This window comes from Ranitomeya imitator, chromosome 1 (genome assembly GCF_032444005.1).
Source record: "Ranitomeya imitator isolate aRanImi1 chromosome 1, aRanImi1.pri, whole genome shotgun sequence".
Taxonomy (NCBI): Eukaryota; Metazoa; Chordata; class Amphibia; order Anura; family Dendrobatidae; genus Ranitomeya; species Ranitomeya imitator.
In genome coordinates, this window is record NC_091282.1 from 740,151,810 (window position 1) to 740,176,045 (window position 24,236).

The 24,236-nt window shown below is 47.9% G+C and overlaps 1 protein-coding gene across 1 annotated transcript in view; it reads right to left on the bottom strand.

The window, feature by feature from the left end:
• The window catches only part of LOC138644984 (coiled-coil domain-containing protein 170-like), a 105,378-nt gene that overhangs the window by 28,236 nt on the left and 52,906 nt on the right, over positions 1-24,236 (bottom strand). The window contains exon 4 of the mRNA XM_069733944.1: positions 19,124-19,240. Within this exon, the coding sequence (XP_069590045.1) occupies positions 19,124-19,240 (117 nt within the window). The remainder of the gene's footprint in view (positions 1-19,123; positions 19,241-24,236) is intronic.

Consider the following 24,236-nt stretch of genomic DNA (forward strand, 5'->3'; position numbering starts at 1 on the left):
GTTCAGGTCAGGAGAGTTGGCAGGCCAATTGAGCACAGTAATACCATGGTCAGTAAACCATTTACCAGTGGTTTTGGCACTGTGAGCAGGTGCCAGGTCGTGCTGAAAAATGAAATCTTCATCTTCATAAAGCATTTCAGCCGATGGAAGCATGAAGTGCTCCAAAATCTCCTGATAGCTAGCTGCATTGACCCTGCCCTTGATGAAACACAGTGGACCAACACCAGCAGCTGACATGGCACCCCACACCATCACTGACTGTGGGTACTTGACACTGGACTTCAGGCATTTTGGCATTTCCTTCTCCCCAGTCTTCCTCCAGACTCTGGCACCTTGATTTCCGAATGACATGCAAAATTTGCTTTCATCAGAAAAAAGTACTTGGGACCACTTAGCAACAGTCCAGTGCTGCTTCTCTGTAGCTCAAAAGTGGCTTTACCTGGGGAATGCGGCACCTGTAGCCCATTTTCTGCACACGCCTGTGCACGGTGGCTCTGGATGTTTTCACACCAGACTCAGTCCACTGCTTCCTCAGGTTCCCCAAGGTCTGGAATCGGTCCTTCTCCACAATCTTCCTCAGGGTCCGGTCTCCTCTTCTCGTTGTACAGCGTTTTCTGCCACATTGTTTCCTTCCAACAGACTTACCATTGAGGTGCCTTGATACAGCACTCTGGGAACAGCCTATTTGTTGAGAAATTTCTTTCTGGGTCTTACCCTCTTGCTTGAGGGTGTCAATGATGGCCTTCTTGACATCTGTCAGGTCGCTAGTCTTACCCATGATGGGGGTTTTGAGTAATGAACCAGGCAGGGAGTTTATAAAAGCCTCAGGTATCTTTTGCATGTGTTTAGAGTTAATTAGTTGATTCAGAAGATTAGGGTAATAGGTCGTTTAGAGAACCTTTTCTTGATATGCTAATTTATTGAGACAGGTTTTTTGGGTTATCAGGAGTTGTATGCCAAAATCATCAGTATTAAAACAATAAAAGACCTGACAAATTTCAGTTGGTGGATAATGAATCTATAATATATGAAAGTTTAATTGTAATCATTACATTATGGTAAATAATGAAATTTAACACTATATGCTAATTTTTTGAGAAGGACCTGTATATAACCAAATGGTTTTTTTCCAGTGGATTTTTGTTTCAAGGAACATTAGATGAGGAGCGACAAGTTTTGTTAGGGATGTACGGCTGGCAGTGAATTCACTTGACATGTTAGAAATATCACTACTTAGTGACTAAGAAAAGGTCAGGCGCATTTTTCTTATTGCTGGAAATTGTACCTTATTACAAGCAGCAGTTCACACGATCTCACACTCTGGGTGCCATCCTTATTCATTTCCTGTATACTCTGCCAGGGGTGTACCCATAGCAAGTGCAGGGGTTACTGACTCACCTGGGCCCTGGAGCCTAGGGGTGCCCAACAGTTCGATGTGGTCCATATTGGAAGACCAATACTCTGAGGCGTAGCTAGGGTTTTGGTTCAGGGGGGGGGGGGGCAAAACTCAGTGGGCCCCCAACCAGGTAACGTTGATTATAACTCAGTGACGCACCCTAATAGTGGAGGAGAACCTCAGCAGATGACTGCGCTGTTACTGAAGATGATCTCTATACAAAGACCAATATAGATATTACCGCCATATGGTCAGTGGTAGATACCAGTCCTACAGAACATATAAGAGATCACAGTACAGTTACAGATAATGACTTACCGCCGACGTTCTTTCTGATGGAGTTGTTTACTTTTCACATCTTTTCCATCTGGCCCAGACCAACATGACAACTTCTCCAGCCAGGACTTGGACAGAGAATACAACAAAGACACATTTCACTTCTTATATTCCAGCCCCATCACCAGGGCCGAATTTGCCACTAGGCACTTGAGGGCACGTGCCTAGGGCGGCAGGATGTGGAGGGGCACACTTGAGCAAGGTTTTTTTTTAATAAAGTCTGGGGTCAAGCGCCCGCCCCCACTCCCTCCCACCCCCTCTTTCCCTCCCGCCCCCTCCCTGAAGACTTCATACTCACCCCCCTCCAGCAGTGCCTGCTGCAACTCTGTCTCAGCGCCGGCAGCTCTTCCTGTCCTCAGCTGTCACGTGGTACAGCTCATTAAGGTGATGAATATGGACGCATATTCATCACCTTAATGAGCGGTACCATGTGACCGCTCATACAGGAAGGAAGACGCTGCGGGGACAGAGATGCCGGGAAGTTCAGCGCCGCACGGTGAGAGAAAGGTGAGTATGACAGGGAGGGGAGGATAGAGAAGGACTGGGGGTGGATGGAGGAAGACGGAGGAGGACAGGGGAGGATGATGGAGGAGTCATGTTTACAGGGTAGGAGGATGGGGAAGCCATGCATACAGGGTGGGAGGATGGGGGAGCCATGCATACAGGAGAGGGGGGAATATGAGCCATGCATACAGGAGGGGGAATATGAGCCATGCACACAGGAGGGGGGGAAATATGAGCCATGCATACAGGAGGGGGGGGGAATATGAGCCATGCATACAGGGTGGGAGAATGGGAGAGCCATGCATACAGGAGGGGGGGATATGAGCCATGCATTCAGGAGGGGGGAATATGAGCCATGCATACAGGAGGGGGGAAATATGAGCCATGCATACAGGAGGGGGGAATATGAGCCATGCATACAGGAGGGGGGGAATATGAGCCATGCATACAGGAGGGGGGAGAATATGAGCCATGCATACAGGAGGGGGAATATGAGCCATGCATACGGGGGGGGGATATGAGCCATGCATACGGGGGGGGGGGGATATGAGCCATGCATACAGGGGGGGAATATGAGCCATGTATACAGGAGGGGGGAATATGAGCCATGCATACAGGGGGGATATGAGCAATGCATACGGGAGGGGGGAATATGAGCCATGCATACAGGAGGGAGGGAAAATGAGCCATGCATACAGGGGGGGAATATGAGCCATGCATACAGGAGGGGGGTATATGAGCCATGCATACAGGAGGGGGGTATATGAGCCATGCATACAGGAGGGGGGAATATGAGGCATGCATACAGGAGGGGGGAATATGAGCCATGCATACAGGAGGGGGAATATGAGCCATGCATACAGGAGGGGGAATATGAGCCATGCATACAGGAGGGGGGGAATATGAGCCATGCATACAGGGGGGAATATGAGCCATGTATACAGGGGGGAATATGAGCCATGCATATGGGATGGGAGGCAGATGAGCCATGCATACAGGAGGGGGGAATATGAGCCATGCATACAGGAGGGGGAGTATGAGCCATGCATACAGGAGGGGGGGAATATGAGCCATGCATACAGGAGGGGGGGAATATGAGCCATGCATACAGGAGGGGGGGAATATGAGCCATGCCTACAGGTGGGGGGGAATATGAGCCATGCATATGGGATGAGCCATGCATACGGGGGGGATATGATCCATGCACACAGGAGGGGGGAATATGAGCCATGCATATGGGATGGGAGGGAGATGAGCCATGCATACAGGAGGGGGGATATGAGCCATGCATATGGGATGGAAGGGAGATGAGCCATGCATACAGGAGGGGGGGAATTTGAGCATCATATGGGGTCATTATACAGTATGGAGCATCATGTGTGGCCATTATACAGTATGGAGCATCATGTGTGGCCATTATACAGTATGGAGCATCATGTGGGGTCATTATACAGTATGAAGCATCATGTGTGGCCATTATACAGTATGGAGCATCATGTGGGGCCATTATACAGTATTGAGCATCATGTGGGGCCATTATACAGTATTGAACATCATGTGTGGCCATTATACAGTATGGAGCATCATGTGTGGCCGTTATACAGTATTGAGCATCATGTGTGGCTGTTATATAGTATGGAGCATCATGTGTGACCATTATACAGTATTTGGCATCATGTGGGGCCATTATACAGTATTGAACATCATGTGGGGTCATTATACAGTATGGAGCATCATGTGTGGCCATTATACAGTATGGAGCATCATGTGTGGCCATTATACAGTATGGAGCATCATGTGGGGTCATTATACAGTATGAAGCATCATGTGTGGCCATTATACAGTATGGAGCATCATGTGGGGCCATTATACAGTATTGAGCATCATGTGGGGCCATTATACAGTATTGAACATCATGTGTGGCCATTATACAGTATGGAGCATCATGTGTGGCCGTTATACAGTATTGAGCATCATGTGTGGCTGTTATATAGTATGGAGCATCATGTGTGACCATTATACAGTATTTGGCATCATGTGGGGCCATTATACAGTATTGAACATCATGTGGGGTCATTATACAGTATGGAGCATCATGTGTGGCCATTATACAGTATGGAGCATCATGTGTGGCCATTATACAGTATGGAGCATCATGTGGGGCCATTATACAGTATTGAGCATCATGTGGGGCCATTATACAGTATTGAACATCATGTGTGGCCATTATACAGTATGGAGCATCATGTGTGGCCGTTATACAGTATTGAGCATCATGTGTGGCTGTTATATAGTATGGAGCATCATGTGTGACCATTATACAGTATTTGGCATCATGTGGGGCCATTATACAGTATTGAACATCATGTGGGGTCATTATACAGTATTGAGCATCATGTGTGGCCATTATACAGTATTGAGCATCATGTGTGGCCGTTCTATAGTATTAAGCATCATGTGTGGCCATTATACAGTATTGAGCATCATGCTTGGCTATTATACAGTATGGAGCATCATGTGTGGCCATTATACAGTATGGAGCATCATGTGTGGCAATTATACAGTATTGAGCATCATGTGGGGTCATTATACAGTATGGAGCATCATGTGGGGTCATTATACAGTATGGAGCATCATGTGTGGCCATTATACAGTATGGAGCATCATGTGTGGCCATTATACAGTATGGAGCATCATGTGGGGCCATTATACAGTATTGAGCATCATGTGGGGCCATTATACACTATTGAACATCATGTGGGGTCATTATACAGTATTGAGCATCATGTGTGGCCATTATACAGTATTGAGCATCATGTGTGGCCGTTATATAGTATTGAGCATCAAGTGTGGCCATTATACAGTATGGAGCATCATGCTTGGCCATTATGCAGTATGGAGCATCATGTGTGGCCATTATACAGTATTGAGCATCATGTGGGGCCATTATACAGTATGGAGCATCATGTGGGGTCATTATACAGTATGGAGCATCATGTGGGGCTATTATACAGTATTGAGCATCATGTGGGGCCATTATACAGTATTGAACATCATGTGGGGTCATTATACAGTATTGGAACAACACCGTATGCACTACCCGAGAAGGTGCCCAAGTAGGGTCCAACACCATATATCAAGAGAAAATAAACTTAGGCACTCAACTTAGCGGAATTTTATGATTTAATGTAGTCATCAAAATAAACGTTTCGGCCACAATAAACGGCCTTCTTCAGTAACATTGTGCAGGATTAGAAATATGCGTGAATGACCGCATGTAAAAGTGTCCCACATCAGCACTGTAGCAGAGTGAATCTGCAGGGACGTGAAATGTCCAAAAAACGGGAAACCGGTAATACATGGGAGCCCAGGTGAACGGCGTGCCGGTGTGGCAGGCAGAGACGCGGTATCCACCGCTAGTCAGAGCAAAGTCACTGCCGATAGTGTCATACTCACCAAAGGGGGAGGCAGCACTAAAAGTGCCTAGGGCAGCAGAAACTCTAAATACGGCACTGCCCATCACCATCTATTCCCAACCTGCACAAACTCCTCATCCTGCTGATACCCCAATACTGAGCCGCTGCTGCCGTATGTGTCCCTATTACTGCACCTACTGTGTGGTTCTCTGTGCCTTCTAAATTCTAAAGCAATTGTCTATAATATAGTAATGCCGGGTACAAGTGCCTTAGAAAACAGTGCTCACATTTTGTCCCCTAAAAAAGTAATATTGCCCTTTGTGGCCCTTTGACACTCATGCAGCGCCCCAGGGTCCTGGTCATTGCAGTAATATCATTCTTCCAGCAGGGGGAGTGATGTTACGTTTGAAGGCAATAAAGGATATCTCATTGCCAGGTAACACCAACACACAACATACTTCATACTCCAATCCACCAGGGGGAGCTATGCTCCTATTTCTTAGGGCACTCTTCACAATTCACAATTAGGTAAAGCTGGTGGCCTGGATAGGAAGTCAGTCAGTTCCTGTCAGGCAGACAGAGAGGAAGGAGGAACATCGAGTAGTTGCTGACAGAGATGGTCCCTGACAGGGGTGGGAGCCTGTCAGAGGCCTAGATGGAAGGTCATGGAGCTGCGCCTGCCCCACGTGCGGCAGCATCCTAAGAAAGAGACACGAACAGCGAACTGCATTGTAGAGAGGGTGAAGAAGTCATAGCAAAAGGAGAGGAAACCAGGAGTTCTGCCCTATACAGGCTGCCTCCTTCTGAGGCGCAGGATCCGGTAGCCGGAACACCGAGGGAGCAACAGTCCTTTATGCCTTGCTTCAGAGACTGGCAGGACAGCTAATTCCAAGTTACTGATCCGCCCTATACCCAGGAGGCACAGTGGCAACTTGTGGGGTCGGGGCTTGCTAGATTCCCTGCAAAAAGCCTCAGGCCATCAGTCATACGGGTTTGTTCCTATCTATCTGGGGGGCAGAGAGAGACATAACATCTAGAACACCAACATCAGTTGTGAGGACCTTACGAGAAGCTCAGCAGGAAGGTACTACAACACCCAGGCGCTAGAGGAAGGCTACTGATTTCCACCTGGATAAGGGGACTCTGGATATGCCTTCAAACCGGCCAGACTTTGCCTGCCCTGTGATCTGGTGCTCTGGACTGTGGATGCTGAAGCCTTCAGTAAAGGTAAAGAGACTGCAACCTTGTGTCCTCGTTCTTCACTGCGCCTCACACCATCCACCATCTACACTCTGGGAAGCCCTGAGGACATACTTCACCTGTGGGAAGGTATACCATCTAGCTGCCATAACATCACCCATAGGCAGACTCTATATAGTATAATGCATTCCCCATAGGCCTCCATATAGTACAAAGCATGCCCCATAGTCCTCCTTAAAGTATAATGTACGCCCCATAGGCCTTCATATTGTATAATGCACTCCCCATAGGCAGACTCTATATAAAGTATAATGCACTCCCTATAGGCCTCCATATAGTATAATGCACTTCACATAGGCAGACTCTATACTGTATAATGCACTCCAATTAGCAGACTCTATAGTATACTGAATACTGAACTGCTCATAGGCAAACTCTATAGCGTAATGCACCCCGATAAGCAGCCTCTGTAGTGTAATGCACCCCATAGGCATCCTCTATAATGTAATGCACCCCCATAGGCATCCTTTATAATCTAATGCAGCCCCATAGCCACCTCTGTAGTAAAATGCACCCCCATAGGCATCCTCTACAATGTAATGCAGCCCCATTGCCACCCTCTGTAGTATAATGCAGTGTTTTTCAACCAGTGTGCCGCGGGGGATTTATTCAGTGAGTGGGGGGATTTATTCAGTGTGTGGGGGGGATTTATTCAGTGTGTGTGGGGGGGATTTATTCAGTGTGTGGGGGGATTTATTCAGTGTGTGGGGGGGATTTATTCAGTGTGTACGTGGGGGGGCTGGAATTTATTTAGCATGTGTGGGGCAGGGTGCATTTATTCTGTGGAAGGGGATGGATTTATTCTATCGGAAGGGCAGTGGATATATTCTGTGGGGGTGAGTGGGGAGATGGGGGTGGACACAGTAGATGTGTGCTGACAGTACTGGGAGCAACGGTGATGGGATGTGTGAGGACAGTATGGGGAGTCGGGGGAATGTGTGAGGGGGGGAATGTGTGAGGAGGAAATATGGAGAGAGCAAAGGGGTATGTTAGCAGGGGGGGGATGTACAGGAGGAGGCTATTAGAAATGTGTGCAGACAGTATGGGGGGATGAAAGTGTGAGTGGACACAGAATAGATACTGAGTAGTGTGAGGGTAACAGCCAGGAGGAGACAGTATGCCAAGTAGGAGGAGTGTAATGAAGGGGCACAGTAGAGAGACTGGGCTCTCTATGAGGGACACAGTATGAGAAGGCAGCGTGAAGTATGGAAAAGAGAGAGAGGGCAGTGTGGATGGCATGTACCATAAGAGGGACAGTGAGGGTCATATTATATGCTGGGAATAAAGTGAGGGGCAATTATTTACTCAGGGGCTCAGCCTAGGGCAGATATTGTTATTCCGGAGCATTATAATAACACTGCTATCTTTAAGGGTGTTGTCGGGATGTGCTGCAGAAGACAGGAGAAGATGGAAGTCTGCAGAAACGAGCTCTGCCGGTGGATGAGAAGAGTCATCATGGCATCTGGACAAGGTGAAGATGAAAAGAAAGAGGCGACTCCACAAACAACGTCATCTATCAGGTACCTGGATGTAAATGTGTTTTTTTTGTGATACTAATTCTTATTTTTATTTGTTAGGAACATTAAAGGGGATGTCCAAGGTTGTGATGAGTCTGCAGTCATACTATGTGACTGCAGACTTCTGAATTCTTACAGTGCACACTGCTATCATAATTCTCTGATGTTGGTGATTTACATACATGCGGTCACGTGCTGACTAGACATGTGTGGCCTCATTCAATGAAAATGAATTGACTGAGGCCGGACACGTCTAGTTAGAATGTGGCCAGAAGTATCCAAATCACATACTTGTGCTGTCATGACCGTCCACTCTGGCCACCGGCAAGGGAGAATCCTGAAAGTGTGCAGTGCTTGCGCTGTGAGAATTCAGAAGCCTGCAGTCACATAGAATGACTGCAGACTTTCATCTCAAACCTGGACGCACCATTTTGTGCCATTTTGGTTGGTGGTGTGCCTCGGGATTTTTTAAGTATAAAAAGTGTGCCGCGGCTCAAAAAAGGTTGAAAATCACTGGTATAATGCACCCCCATAGCCACCCTCTGTAATATAATGAACCCCATAGTCATCCTTTATAATGTAATGCACCTCATAGCCACCCTCTGTCGTATAATACACTCCCATAGCCATCCTCTGTAGTATAATGAACCCCATAGGCATCATTTATAATGTAATGCAGACCCATAGCCACCCTCTGTAGTATAATGCACCCCCATAGCCACACTCTGTAGTGTAATGTAGCCCCATAAACTAAATACTCACCTCTCTTCCTCCTAGTTCCTGCGCTGCTCCCGCTCATCTCTGACTGCAGGCACCGAGTACTGATGTCATCGCGCCCACTGTCAGTGTCAGCGTCGGTGACGTCAGATGCTGACAGGGGAATGATGGGATAGGGAGCATAAAACTCCCTCACTCATCACTGTGGTCAGCTGTATCGGTATCCAGCCGATACAGCTGACCCTGCGATGATGGGTGGGGGGCCCCCTGCTGGCACAGGGCCCCCCCGCCTGCTCAGGGGCCCCATAGCGGCAGTGCAGGGAGATAAGTTCTCCTTGCTCTGCCGCAGAATGTAACTGTTACAGTAGCGTAGCTCTGGGTGGGCCCCCTTAGAGCGCGGGGCCCTGGGCAATCCCCTGGGTAGCTACACTACTGCCAATACCATTAAAGTCCCAAGATAGTTGGAAGCCCTGTCAAATGTTTTGCATTGGGCCACACGAGTTTTAAGTAAAGTCATCACTTCAGCGAACTCCTGCATGTTTATCATCTATCTGCGTTTATTTCCTAGATCAGACATGCAGTTAACCATTTATCTGTTGTAAGTATAAAGAACTTTTCTCTGCTGATACTAATACTGTGTTCACACCATTACGCTGCTGGAACAGTGTGTTAACTGTTCTCCAAGTATCCAAGTTAGTATCCAATTTGCCTGTTTATCACTACTACCTGCGATTAATCATTTGTTGCTGATTGCCTAATTCACTGCCATTGACCAGCAGTCTGCTGATAGGATATAACTCTACCATTAACTATTTGTTTACTGCAAGTCCTAGACTTGACTAAACATTTACATTACCTGTCTATATTGTAGTGCAGCAGTATCCACGTTGTGTAGTGATGAGGCAGTGAACCAGCAAAGTTCAAAGCAAAACGTGATTAATGTCCAAAACTCACACAGTGTACAGCACGCTGTATCCTCCCGATCGCCAGCCGGGAAAACAAAGACAGTCCATGACTGGTTGCCGTGGGCGACTGCACCGCCATGTACGCTAAGGCTGCCAGGCCATTTGGCTCTGCTTGGCCCTGTGTTGCTCTGCAAAGCCTTCTGCTCTTCCAAGACCAAAACTGACACACCCCACCCACTGCTACAGGGGTTTTTACAAAAGAACCTGTGGCCGTCGGCCACATGGAAAACTTGGGGCTGGGGAGGAAATAGACTGCCCCGCTGCCATCCTGTAGTCCGTTTCAAAAATAAAAACCCAGAACAGGTCTTCTTATATCTGCCCTGGACACATAGCATGCCCAAGACCAATGCTCATTTTTATTTTGCATTGCAATCACAGGTATGCCTGTGACTGAAATGCACTTCCACAGCTTCCATATGCTTCTTTGTGTAATGACCAGAGGTCCGAATAAGATCCAGTGAGTCACAAACCAAGACCAAGGCAGAAATCTCCAACGGTATTTACTCAAAGGCAAAATAATCAAGGTAATATGGAGAATATTAAGACAGATGCACCCCAAAGATACACCAATTCAGCAGCAGCTGAAATCACTGTGCCACTCAAAGGTCTCCTGAGAACTGTATACTACAACAGACTAGTAAGAAATTTACCTAACAGGCAACTAAAAACAGGAACAAGTGTAAATTGAATGTAGTGTTATTAAGGGAGCCCCTGGAATGGCACACTGAGTATAACTTACACAACTCTAATATAAGATACACCTCTAAAGTAACAATTTAACACTCTGAGCAGAGATACCCGGGTATCTATAACTATGGTACCGTATCCTGAGATGGATTTCCTCTCAGGCAGGAATCCGCACAGGCTGCAGCCAGTTCATATTTTCAGCGCCAATAAGTTACAGCAAACTCCTCTTGTCTTGTCTTGTCGGCCGATGCCGAGCCCAAACGCCGGGGACTTAGTTAGTGGTCTCACGATGTTGTCTCTGCTTCTGTAGCTCCTAGGAATGGTTCCACGACAATCCGTCTGTCTCTGTATCAGCAGTCTGTCCAGACTTGTTTCTCCACTCAATGCACAGGGAATCCACAGACTTCCAAATACGTACTGGGTTCTTAGTAAAGTCTCAGTCTTTTGTTAAATAAAGGGTTAACTCCTCTCCAGGAAACGTTAGCCACACAAGTCTCTCACAGAGTTAAACAAAAGGTTAATTCTTCTCCAGGGGAACGTTAGCAACAAAAAGTCTCTCAAAAGCTTCTTTTCCTCCAAAAACACTTGCAGTAAATCCACACAGTCTCTCTTTTAGATATCACAGCAGCTTCTGCCTTTGCTTCCCGCCTTTTTCTCTCTCAGCTCTCACTTCCAAGTTTCACTTTACACCCGAGACACTAGACCCCACCCAGCAGCACACATTGTCTCTGGGAGTTTTGCACGGTCTGTTCTCTTCTGCAATAGGCAAAAACCACAGGGTCCTAGTGCCCTCTCAGTGGGACTACAGTTCACCCTCTTACATGCCACCCCACTAGAGGTTGGCGTCCTCGACATACCTTCCCACTCAAATTCATCTTGAGCATATCGCTGAGGCGGTATTCCTGCCGTAGATCGTGTAGTTCTCCTGAGTCCTACATCAACAGGTGCGACCTTAGAGGGAGCTAGAGTCTCTTCCATGGTCGTGTCAGTGGGCGTAAGTGGAGTTGTCTCCTCCTGCGGCTCGATGTCCTGTGATACAGCGTCAGGACCAAGCAGTTGACCTGATGCACTCTCCTCAACAACATCCTCCATATCCCCAACATTCTCATCACCCTAGGCCAGATCGGTCACAGGGGGCAAATAAGCAGGCGCAGGAGTAAGCACACCATCAAACTCAAGATCATTCAGAGCTTCCGCCCCTTGAAACATGGCCTCTGGCTCTAGGGGGGTAGGCGCCGAATCTTCAAACCAGCACCGCTGTAACATGTTACGATGCAAATTACGGGTTGGCCCCCCTGTCCCCACCGGTTCGACCTCGTACACTGGAATCTCAGGGTTCACCTGTTTTTTTATCAGATACGGTATCGCCTCCCATCGGTCACTCAGCTTTCCTGACCGTCGTTTTGTCCTCACCAACACTCTGTCTCCCGGAGAGAACAGCTCTGTTTGTACAGGTCGCGTGTCCTTATGGACCACCTGGCGAAGGCGGTCACCCACCACCTGATGCACCACCCTCAACCGCCGCCGATGCTCTCGTACCCACTCGGATGCAGTCCGAAGGGGGGCGGAGGAGGGATCTGGCATGCTCAAATCCTCAATGTCTCGGCCAGGTCTACCAAACATCAACATGTGTGGTGAGTAACCAGTAGTACTGTGCACCCTGTTATTGTAAGCCCACATCAATTCGGGGAGATACTCAGGCCAGCATGTCTGTTGCTGACTCTCTAAGGACCTCAACATTTGCAACAGGGTCCGATTAAAACGCTCACACGCCCCGTTACCCTGAGGGTGGTAAGGCGTTGTTCTCGACTGCTCGATACCATAGAGCTGGTGCAACTCTTTCATCAGCGTTCCCTGAAAGCAGGCCCCTTGATCTGAATGTATTCTCTGCGGACACCCGAACACTTGGAAGAAATGTCGGCACACTGCCTCAGCCGCCGACTTGGCCGTCTGATCTCTTGTCGGCACCGCTACAGCATACTTGGTAAAGTGATCTGTCATCACCAGGCAGTAGGAGTACCCTGATGTAGAGTACCCTATCAACACGTAGTCAATCATGAGTAGTTCCAGTGGAGCTGAAGTCTTAATAGACTGTGTGGGAGCCCGCTGCTCAGGGCTTTTGTTGAGCCCACAAATTCGGCACTGCCGACACGCGTCGGCCACCATCCCTCCCAACTCAGGGCAGTAGAGGACTCGCTGCAACCACTGAAGTGTCTTTTCACTTCCAAAATGGGCCCCCTTCTCATGCGCCTCACGAGCGACCACCGGCCCCATCCCCACAGGAATTATCAGTTGGTACCGATGCTGCAGCTCCGATGGCAGGTACACCTTACGATACAAAAGACCTTGTTCCACACACAATTTATCCCATTGTCGAAGGAGTTTCATTCCTTCCATGGACAACTGAGCCTTGTCCTCTGCACTGGGCCAGGCCTTGTTTTGTACCCAACGGCGCACAAGTGCAACGTCCGGACACTCATCCTGGACTCTTGTCCAATCTGAGGGTGTTTTACCCAGGACACAGGGCATCCCGGTGGCCACCCCACTTGAGTGTACCACACTTTGGAAGATAGGTATTTGCCCCAAAGCTGGAGTTTCAGTATCCTCAAGTTGTTCATCAACATCTTCCCCGGATGACCCAAGGGGCACTCTTGACAATGCATCTGCATTGCCGTTCTCTCGACCAGAGCGAAATTTAATGCGGTAATTGAACTTGGCCAGTCTGGCGACCCACCGCTGCTCCAACGCCCCCAGTTTTGCATTCTCTAAGTGAGCTAGCGGGTTGTTATCTGTCATGACTAGCACCTCAGCTCCTGTTAGATACTCGGCGAAGCGTTCTGTCATTGCCCACACCAGGGCCAGCAATTCCAGACGGAATGAGCTGTAGTTAGCCGGATTTCGCTCGGAGTCTCTTAAAGATCTGCTGCCATAAGAAATCACTCGTTCTCGGCCGTCCTGCACCTGTGCTAGTACTGCCCCCAACCCATGAAGACTACCATCGGTATACAACAAAAAAGGGGTGTCAAACCGGGCGTAGGCCAGCAATGGGGCACTCGTTAGGGCGGTTTTCACTCCATCAAATGCCTTTTTCTGTAGGGGCCCCCATGGAATGGGGCGATTTCGAGGACCCAGCGCTGTCCCTCTCAAAAGTTCATTCAAGGGACTCACCACTTGTGAGAATTTAGGCACAAACCGCCGATAGTATCCTGCTAGGCCCAGGAAGGCCCGCACTTCTCGCAGGTCACAAGGAGGTGGCCACTCTTGTACCGCCTTAATCTTACTGGCTAAAGGTAGTACCCCGTCCGGGGTCACCAGATGCCCCAAATATTCAATCTGGTTTCGTAACAGCTGACATTTTTTTGGCTTTATTTTCAGGCCGTAGCTCTTGAGCCGCCGGAGAACTTGACGCAGCTTCTCCAGATGATCTTCAAATGAGGTTCCGAACACCACAATGTCGTCCAAATATATCAGGACTGATTCAAAATTTAGATCACCCAAGCAATGTTCCATCAGGCGTTGGAAGGTTCCCGGGGCGGTAGCGAGGCCAAAGGGCATCCGGTTGAACTCAAAGAGCCCCATTGGCAATACAAACGCCGTCTTGGCCCGATCTTTTTCAGCCATTGGGACCTGCCAGTACCCGCTTGCCAAATCCAACGTTGAGAAATACTTGGCCCGACCCAGGGCCGACAGGGATTCTTCAATACGGGGTAAAGGATAGGCGTCCCGTACGGTGTGGGCATTCAATTTCCGATAGTCCACACAAAATCGGAGTGTCCCATCCTTCTTGCGGACCAAGACTACAGGGGCCGCCCAGGGACTCCGGCTCTCTCGGATCACTTGGTTGTCCAGCATACTGGCCACCATGCTCTTCACCTCTTGATAGAGCGCCGGAGGAATTTGGCGATATCTTTCTCTAATGGGTGGAGTATCCCCCGTTGGAATCTCATGCTCAATCGTCTGGGTACACCCGAAGTCCTCTCCATGTCGGGAAAAGGTCTCTTGATGTTCCCACAAAACTCTCTCCAACTGCTCCAACTGCACGGGGGTCAGCTTCTCCCGATCCACTCCCATCTGCTCCATGATCACATGAACATTCCATTCCTCCGTAGGAGGTTCAGTCCGGCCTACCTCGACCGCGAATGTCCAGGATGACTGTTGGTCTGGTCGCAATTCGAACCCTGCATTTTCCGGCACCTTCTCTGCCGGTACGAACAGTTCAGCCAGTATGGTCCCAGCGGGAATTGCAACAGCTTCATCTAAAACATTGATGCATCGGACCGGTACTCGTCCATTCTTCACAATCGCCAAAGAACGGGCCACATGTACCTTGGCAAATGAGGAACCCTCTCGGGCGGGCTCAAGTAGCACTTCAAGCCCATTCAATCTCTGTGCAGCTCCCACAGGCAGCATTAAGAGTTCCTCTTGTCTGGGTCCCAGCAGGATCGGGGCCCTCGAAGTCACTCGGACCCGGCCCACCCGGCCACCTGGGACCGCACTTTTCAGCAAGTCGCAACTCAGCACTAGACGGTGTAGAATTCTCTGTGTGGGTCGGTGTCTTGTCGCACGGGCCCAGTATCGGGGTCCTTCACTGGCATACATCTGGTGATTCAAATCTCGCAGCACGTTCATTCCGAGCGTCACTTCCATCCCTCTTCTAGGGGGGTGATCCACCAGTACTACCCCTTTCTGCCCCAGCTCTTGACCAAACATTTTTAGTTGCATCCACACGATCCCTTTTACTGACAATTGACCATTATTTGCGGCGGTCAGTCGTATCACTCGGCCATCCTCTGGAATCACTAGTCGACTGAAGTATCTCTCATATACTTCTAGAGGCATTATAGTACATTCGGATCCCGTGTCAACCAAGCACCTCATCTTCCGCCCTTCAAACTCTGCTTCTATCACTGGACTACATGCAAACAAATCTTGTTCATTCCGTCGAGGGCTTTGTGTGGGTGGGGCCGCTGCTGCTTGCCCTCTCATGGCAGCGGCCGGAAGTTTAAAGCCGGCGACGGGGTTTCTGGGGCTGTAAGCGCCCGGCAGTAACGCGAGATGTGTCCCTGGCGGCCACACTTCCAGCAGGTGATTGTTCCTCGTGGGCGAGGGCTTGACTCATTCTGATAGGACGACCTGGCCATTTGCGGGGTCACCGTTCCAGGGGGTGAGGCAGGAGGTTCCCGCGAGGGGGTAGAGGCGGGATCAACTGTCAGTTGAGACAATTTCAGCTTCAACTCCTTCACCTCAGCACGCAGAGCTTGTACCACGCTTACCAGCCCCTCTCCCCCCGACCCTGATGAACCACCTTCCTCCAGCTGGGCACTGTTCACTGACCCCTCGGGAACATAGGCCGATTTCTCTTCCCTTTCCACTGCAGCTCGGTAAATCTGCCAGAAAGATAACTCTGGTGCAACCCGGGCCATTTCCAACAGTTTGTCCCGGAGAAGTCTATTGGCTACACCGGTGATGAATTGGTCCCGGAGCAAGCGGTCTACCTCCCGGAATGCCCCCATGGCCCCCGGGTCTAGTCGCTGCATCTCATTCAACATCTCTTGCAAAATATTAGAGTACTGCATCAGGGACTCACACTCTCTCTGGGGACGATTAAAGAATAGGGACCGAAGCTGAGCCACACGCGCTCGGCCCCCCAAACTCCCCTCTAACAGTTCCAAAATCTTTTCTAATGTATCCCTCTCTGATGCTGGGCGCACCATCACCATACGCCTAATATCACCCTCCAGTGCATTTAATGCCAGCTCAGCGCGTAACGCGGGGGTCAAATTACACATGCGCAGAATACTCCGGATTCTCTCAGCCCAATCTTGCAACGCCATATTGCGCCCATCGTATTTCGGCATGTGCTGAAGTAAAGCCCCTACAGGCACATACCCTCCCGGAGTCGCAGCGGCTGCCAAGGGAACCCCAACCCCTGAGGAGGATGCGGATACAGCGGGGTCATTTCCACCCTCGCCCTCGTCCATGACAAACACTGGATCCTGCCGACTACGCCAAAAAATGTAATGACCAGAGGTCCGAATAAGATCCAGTGAGTCACAAACCAAGACCAAGGCAGAAATCTCCAACGGTATTTACTCAAAGGCAAAATAATCAAGGTAATATGGAGAATATTAAGACAGATGCACCCCAAAGATACACCAATTCAGCAGCAGCTGAAATCACTGTGCCACTCAAAGGTCTCCTGAGAACTGTATACTACAACAGACTAGTAAGAAATTTACCTAACAGGCAACTAAAAACAGGAAGAAGTGTAAATTGAATGTAGTGTTATTAAGGGAGCCCCTGGAATGGCACACTGAGTATAACTTACACAACTCTAATATAAGATACACCTCTAAAGTAACAATTTAACACTCTGAGCAGAGATACCCGGGTATCTATAACTATGGTACCGTATCCTGAGATGGATTTCCTCCTAGGCAGGAATCCGCACAGGCTGCAGCCAGTTCATATTTTCAGCGCCAATAAGTTACAGCAAACTCCTCTTGTCTTGTCTTGTCGGCCGATGCCGAGCCCAAACGCCGGGGACTTAGTTAGTGGTCTCACGATGTTGTCTCTGCTTCTGTAGCTCCTAGGAATGGTTCCACGACAATCCGTCTGTCTCTGTATCAGCAGTCTGTCCAGACTTGTTTCTCCACTCAATGCACAGGGAATCCACAGACTTCCAAATACGTACTGGGTTCTTAGTAAAGTCTCAGTCTTTTGTTAAATAAAGGGTTAACTCCTCTCCAGGAAACGTTAGCCACACAAGTCTCTCACAGAGTTAAACAAAAGGTTAATTCTTCTCCAGGGGAACGTTAGCAACAAAAAGTCTCTCAAAAGCTTCTTTTCCTCCAAAAACACTTGCAGTAAATCCACACAGTCTCTCTTTTAGATATCACAGCAGCTTCTGCCTTTGCTTCCCGCCTTTTTCTCTCTCAGCTCTCACTTCCAAGTTTCACTTTACACCCGAGACACTAGACCCCACCCAGCAGCACACATTGTCTCTGGGAGTTTTGCACGGTCTGTTCTCTTCTGCAATAGGCAAAAACCACAGGGTCCTAGTGCCCTCTCAGTGGGACTACAGTTCACCCTCTTACATTTGCACATCCTGTGGGACACATAGTGACCCTCGCATATAACACCGGTCACTGCTTCACAATATCCACACTTTTGACTCAGTGACCGCTGGTATTTTCTACTCTGCTTGTTTGTCTGTCATCCTTAATACTCTGCTATCCTGGTTCTTGCTGAACCACATGCCTTCCAGCAATCCCCGCTTGCCATGCCATAATAATAATCTTTATATGGCGCTAACATATTCCGCAGCGCTTTACATTTTTGCTCACATTATCATCGCTGTCACCGATGGGGCTCACAATCTAAATTCCCTATCAGTATGACTTTGGAATGTGGGAGGAAGCCGGGGTGCCCGGAGGAAACCCACGCAAAAACAGGGAGAACATACAAACTCTTTGCAGATGTTGTCCTTCATGGGGTTTGAACCCAGGACTCCAGCGCTGCAAGGCTGCTGTGCTACCCACTGCGCCACCGTGCCACCGTGCCTCCCCCATCACCTTTGGTCCATGTTGCATAAACTGACCGACTTACACCTCACCACCTGAGCCAGTAGCATTTGACTTTAAAAGAGTGATTTCACCAAATTGTATTTATCCCTTAAAGATGCAGCTAATTTTCCTTTTTGATTGCCCTCCCTTCTTGCAAGAGCCATAACTTTCATATTTTTTTCTTTTCATGGAACAAGTTGCAGTTTTCAACAACACCATTCACTTTACTATATAATGAACTGAAAAACAGAGGAAAAATTTCATATGAAGTAAAAACATTTGCCGTTGTTATTTTTTTTTTGGGGGGGGGGGACTTTTCAAAAATGACCTGACAACATGATTATTCAAGACAGTATTGTTATGACGATACAAAACTTGTATATATTTTTTATTGTTATTTTTGTAGCGTAAAAAAAAAATTCTGATGTTTGTAAAATAAAGAAAGAAAAATTGGTTTGTGTCACCGTTTTCCAAGACACAAAACTTTTACAATTTTTCATTGATAGAGCTGTGCAGACACCATTTTTAATGGCACCATTTAGGGGGAATTATGATGTTTTGATCACCTTGTATTGCATTTAAGGGGGAATTATGAGGTGAATAAAATATGGCAATTTTAGAGATCTTAGTTTTAGTTTTTTTCCTTTACGACACTACGCCATGTGGGGTGTAATGGTCGCATTTTCCCATTCTGGTGATCGGTGGAAGTCCCAGCAGTCTAACAATGAAGTTACTTCAATAATTAATACATGGAGCTCACCTCCGCTTGTAAAGCGGTATTCTTCACCAGCAAGGCTGCATGTTCACTCTGCGCAGAATCGGCGGTGATCTTGTAGGTAAGTAACTGGTCTCTTATCCCGGAGTTACTGTATAATGTCTGAAAATGTAACATAAGAAATAAGAATAACAGAAATATAATTTACCTTTGAAGTTGCCGAGCTGAGATCAGAGCTGATCTCCAGATCGTAACAGAGCATTTTCTAGGATATAAAGTATTATAAGATGGGGATGATTTCAGTGAGATGAGAATAGTTTAGGTAGATGGGCTAATGGTATTTTTGTGGTGCCTTACAGAGTACACCAAGATAAATGTAATAATGTGAAATAATGGACTTTAATAAATGTATCTGTCGCTTAAAAGTTTTTTCCCCCATATTCATAACTGGATATTGTCAAAGCTTGTGAATACCAGCAATTTTGCAATATACTGCTTATTAAAGGAGAACGCTTTCATTTTTTTTTTACTATGGGCCTAAGAACTAATAGGCCAATGTCTGCCAGCACAGAGCGGTCACAGACTGTTCCTGCTGGTGCTTCTGCAGCTTGTGCTGATGTCACGTCAACAGATCAGTGGCTTTATTATTATTATTATTTATATAGCACCATTAATTCCATGGTGCTGTACATGAGAAAGGGGTTACATACAGAGTTATAGATATTGTTTACAGTAAACAAATTTACAGTGACAGACTGGTACAGAGGGGAGAGGACCCTGTCCTTGCGGACTTACAGTCTATGGGATAGTGGGGAAGAGGCAGAAGGTAGGGGCGAGGCAGCGGCTCTAGCTCTGGCGAGGCAGCGGCTCTGGCAATGCGGCAGAATGGTTATTGCAGGCTGTAGGCTTTCTTGAAGAGATGGGTTTTCAGGTTCCGTCTGAAGGAGCCGAGGGTGGTCGATAGTCGGACATGTTGAGGCATGGAATTCCAGAGGATGTGGGATATTCGGGAGAAATCTTGGAGGCGGTTGTGTGAGGAACGAATAAAGGTACCGTCACACTAAACGATATCGCTAGCGATCCGTGACGTTGCAGCGTCCTGGCTAGCGATATCGTTCAGTTTGACACACAGCAGCGATCAGAATCCTGCTGTGATGTCGTTGGTCGCTGCAGAAAGTCCAGCACTTTATTTCGTCGCTGGACTTCCTGCTGACATTGCTGAATCGGCGTGTGTGATGCCGATTCAGCGATGTCTTCGCTGGTAACCAGGGTAAACATCTCCCAATATCTTCCCTCACGTAATCTCCGATCCTCCAAAGACCTCCTACTCTCCTCCATACTTAAGGTACCGTCACACTTAGCGACGCTGCAGCGATACCGACAACGATCCGGATCGCTGCAGCGTCGCTGTTTGGTCGCTGGAGAGCTGTCACACAGACAGCTCTCCAGCGACCAACGATCTCGAGGTCCCCAGTAACCAGGGTAAACATCGGGTTACTAAGCGCAGGGCCGCGCTTAGTAACCCGATGTTTACCCTGGTTACCAGCGTAAAAGTAAAAAAAAAAAAACACTACATACTTACTTTCCGCTGTCTGTCCCTCGGCGCTCTGCTTCTCTGCCCTGTGTAAGCACAGCGGCCGGAAAGCAGAGCGGTGACGTCACCGCTGTGCTTTCCGGCCGCTGTGCTTACACAGAGCAGAGAAGCAGAGCGCTGAGGGACAGACAGCGGAAGGTAAGTATGTAGTGTTTGTTTGTTTTTTTTACTTTTACGCTGGTAACCAGGGTAAACATCGGGTTACTAAGCGCGGCCCTGCGCTTAGTAACCCGATGTTTACCCTGGTTACTGGGGACCTCGGGATCGTTGGTCGCTGGAGAGCTGTCTGTGTGACAGCTCTCCAGTGACGCTGCAGCGATCCGGATCGTTGTCGGTATCGCTGCAGCGTCGCTAAGTGTGACGGTACCTTAAGTGTGGAGGAGAGTAGGAGGTCTTGGGAGGATCGGAGATTACGTGAGGGAAGATATTGGGAGATTAGTTCAGAGATATAGGGAGGGGACAGGTTGTGGATGGCTTTGTAGATCAGTCTTAGTAGTTTGAACTGGATTCGTTGGGGAATTGGGAGCCAGTGGAGGGATTTGCAGAGGGGAGAAGCAGGGGAGTAGCGAGGAGAGAGGTGATTAGCCGGGCCGCAGAGTTGAGGACAGACTGGAGTGGTGCAAGAGAGTTAGCGGGGAGGCCACAGAGGAGGGTGTTGCAGTAGTCGAGGCGGGAGATGATGAGGGCATGCACAAGAGTTTTGGTAGATTGTGGGCTGAGGAAGGAACAAATTCTGGCAATATTTTTGAGTTGGAGGCGACAGGAGGTGGCAAGAGTTTGGATGTGTGGTTTGAAGGACAGGGCAGAGTCGAGAGTTGCCCCGAGGCAGCGGATTTCAGGTGCGGGAGAGAGCGTGATGCCGTTTACCATAATAGATAGGTCAGGTAGGGGGGGATACATGAGATGGGGGAAAGATGGTGAGTTCGGTTTTGTCTACATTGAGTTTTAGGAAGCGAGAGGTGAAGAAGGAGAATATGGCTGACAGACACTTCGGGATTCTGGACAGCAGAGAGGTGACATCTGGGCCAAAGAGGTAGATCTGAGTGTCATCCGCATACAGGCGGTACTGGAAGCTGTGGGACTTTATGAGTTGTCCTAGGCCAAGATTATAGATGGAAAAAAGTAGGGGCCTTAGGACAGAGCCTTGAGGGACTCCAACAGAGAGAGGGCAGGATGAGGAGGTGGTGTGGGAAACGCTAAATGTGCGGTCGGAAAGGTATGAGGCAATCCAGGAAAGGGCAAGGTCTTTGATGCCAAGGGAAGAAAGAATCTGTAGCAGTAGGCAGTGATTGACTGTGTCGAAAGCAGAGGGCAGGTCAAGAAGGAGGAGGATGGAGAACTGTCTGTTAGCTTTGGCTGTGAGTAAGTCATTAGTAATTAGTTTCGGTGGAGTGGTGTGGGCGGAAGCCAGATTGGAGGTTGTCAAGGAGAAAGTTAGATGAGAGGTGGGAAGAAATTTGAGCATGGACATGCTGCTCAAGGAGTTTTGAAGCAAACGGGAGCAGTGATATGGGGCGGTAGCTTGGCATAGCAGTTGGGTCAAGGTTAGTTTTCTTGAGGATGGGTGTGATGGTGGCATGTTTGAAGGCCGAAGAGAAGGTACCAGAAGATAGCAATAGGTTGAAGAGATGGGTTAGGGCTGGAATGAGCATGTTAGTGAGGTTGGGGAGCAGGTGGGAGGGGATGGGGTCAAGTGCACAGGTGGTGAGGTGCGATTTGGAAAAGAGGCGAGTAAGCTCTCCTTCAGTGATGTTGGAGAGGGAGGTTATTAGGGAAGGGCAGAGGTCTGGTATATGGAGTGGTTGGGGTGATGGAACAGTAAAGGTTTGCCTTGTTTGGTTGATCTTATTTTTGAAGTAGGTGGCAAAGTCCTTGGAAGAGATGAGGGGAGTTGGAGGTGGCAGTGGTGGGCGGAGGAGGGAGGTAAATGTGCTGACTAGTTGTTTTGGGTTGTAGGATAGTGAAGATACAAGGTTAGTGAAATAGGTCTGTTTAGCGGAGGTGAGGGCTAATTTGAAGTCAAATGTAGCTTTTTTAAAAGCAGTGAAGTCGTCTGGCAGGTGTGTTTTCTTCCAACGCCGCTCCGCAACCCTGGATGCTTTAAACATACTGATCCACTAGGCAGATATTACGCTGCATGTTGAATCACAAGAGTGTCCTGTTTTTTTATAAAAAGTTAGAATTTTATTAACACAAACAATACAAATAATAAAACAATGCCTCAAAACCGTAAACATTATATACTGGAAACAAGCGTTTGTAGAATTCTAGGAAAACATTAGGTAACATACATATCGTTAAGCCCATTGTATTGGGCACTAGAGCATGCTAAGAAAATTCTTAATAAAATTTTTTTTGTGTTCATTTTTTATTGCATCATAATACCAAACTATGAGCTAATTCTGTACCACTACACAATTTGATAATGATATAAATTATTTCATTATTATTAGAGGCATGCTGGAAAATCAGCACAGGCATTAAAAAGCACTCCGACAAATTGCTGCTCAAAAGCACTAGACACACTGTTACAAATACCCTAAATATAGTTATACAAAAATAGATAATACCAATGGGTGCAAGAGATTATTAGATCCACAATTAATGATATGGTTTAAAGTACTACTTGGTGATAATTTCAATACACCGTCGGGAAATCCCATACTTTAACCCCAGCTACCATTGGTGCCATAAACGCTGGAGGTAAGTAACTCTATAGTGTCATACCAGCTACTGTGAGTGCCCTGACCGCTAAATTGATGATTATATAAACAGTGCAACTTGATGCAAATAAGCAATTGTTACCCTAAAAATATGTTAAACTAGCTCCTATTGGTGCCGTGACCCCTAAACTAATGATTGTATAAATAAAGCAGTTTGTTATAATTACGCGCTGCTGCCGTATGGGTAAACAGCTCCAACAGAATGCGAACCTAGCTACTACTGAATGCCGCAGTCACTGGGCCAATAATCATACAGTCAGGACAGCCCGTTATACATAAGCGTTTGTTACCGTGATGCCAGACCACTGCATGCCCTGATTGCAAGAACACATAAGGTAAGTACACTCTATGCCAAGAGGATTCCTACAAGGTGCAACGCACAAACCAACAGGTAATACTCGGAACTAAAATGGAGCGTTATAGCCACCCATATGTACATAGATGAACAATGCGTCCCTACGTTGGTCCCAGATAAATACAAATGCCGTATAATCAGCCCTCTACATGCAATAAAATATGCCTGAATAAATGGTACAAAAACACCCACACATATACATATTACCTAATTGTGAGACGCTTCTCACTTCCAGCCGCACATGGCACGCCACTTTCCAGAGACCCCGACGCGCGTTTCGCAACAGCTTCCTCCTGGGGGCGCCCCCAGGAGGAAGCTGTTGCGAAACGCGCGTCGGGGTCTCTGGAAAGTGGCGTGCCATGTGCGGCTGGAAGTGAGAAGCGTCTCACAATTAGGTAATATATATATGTGTGGGTGTTTTTGTACCATTTATTCAGGCATATTTTATTGCATGTAGAGGGCTGATTATACGGCATTTGTATTTAT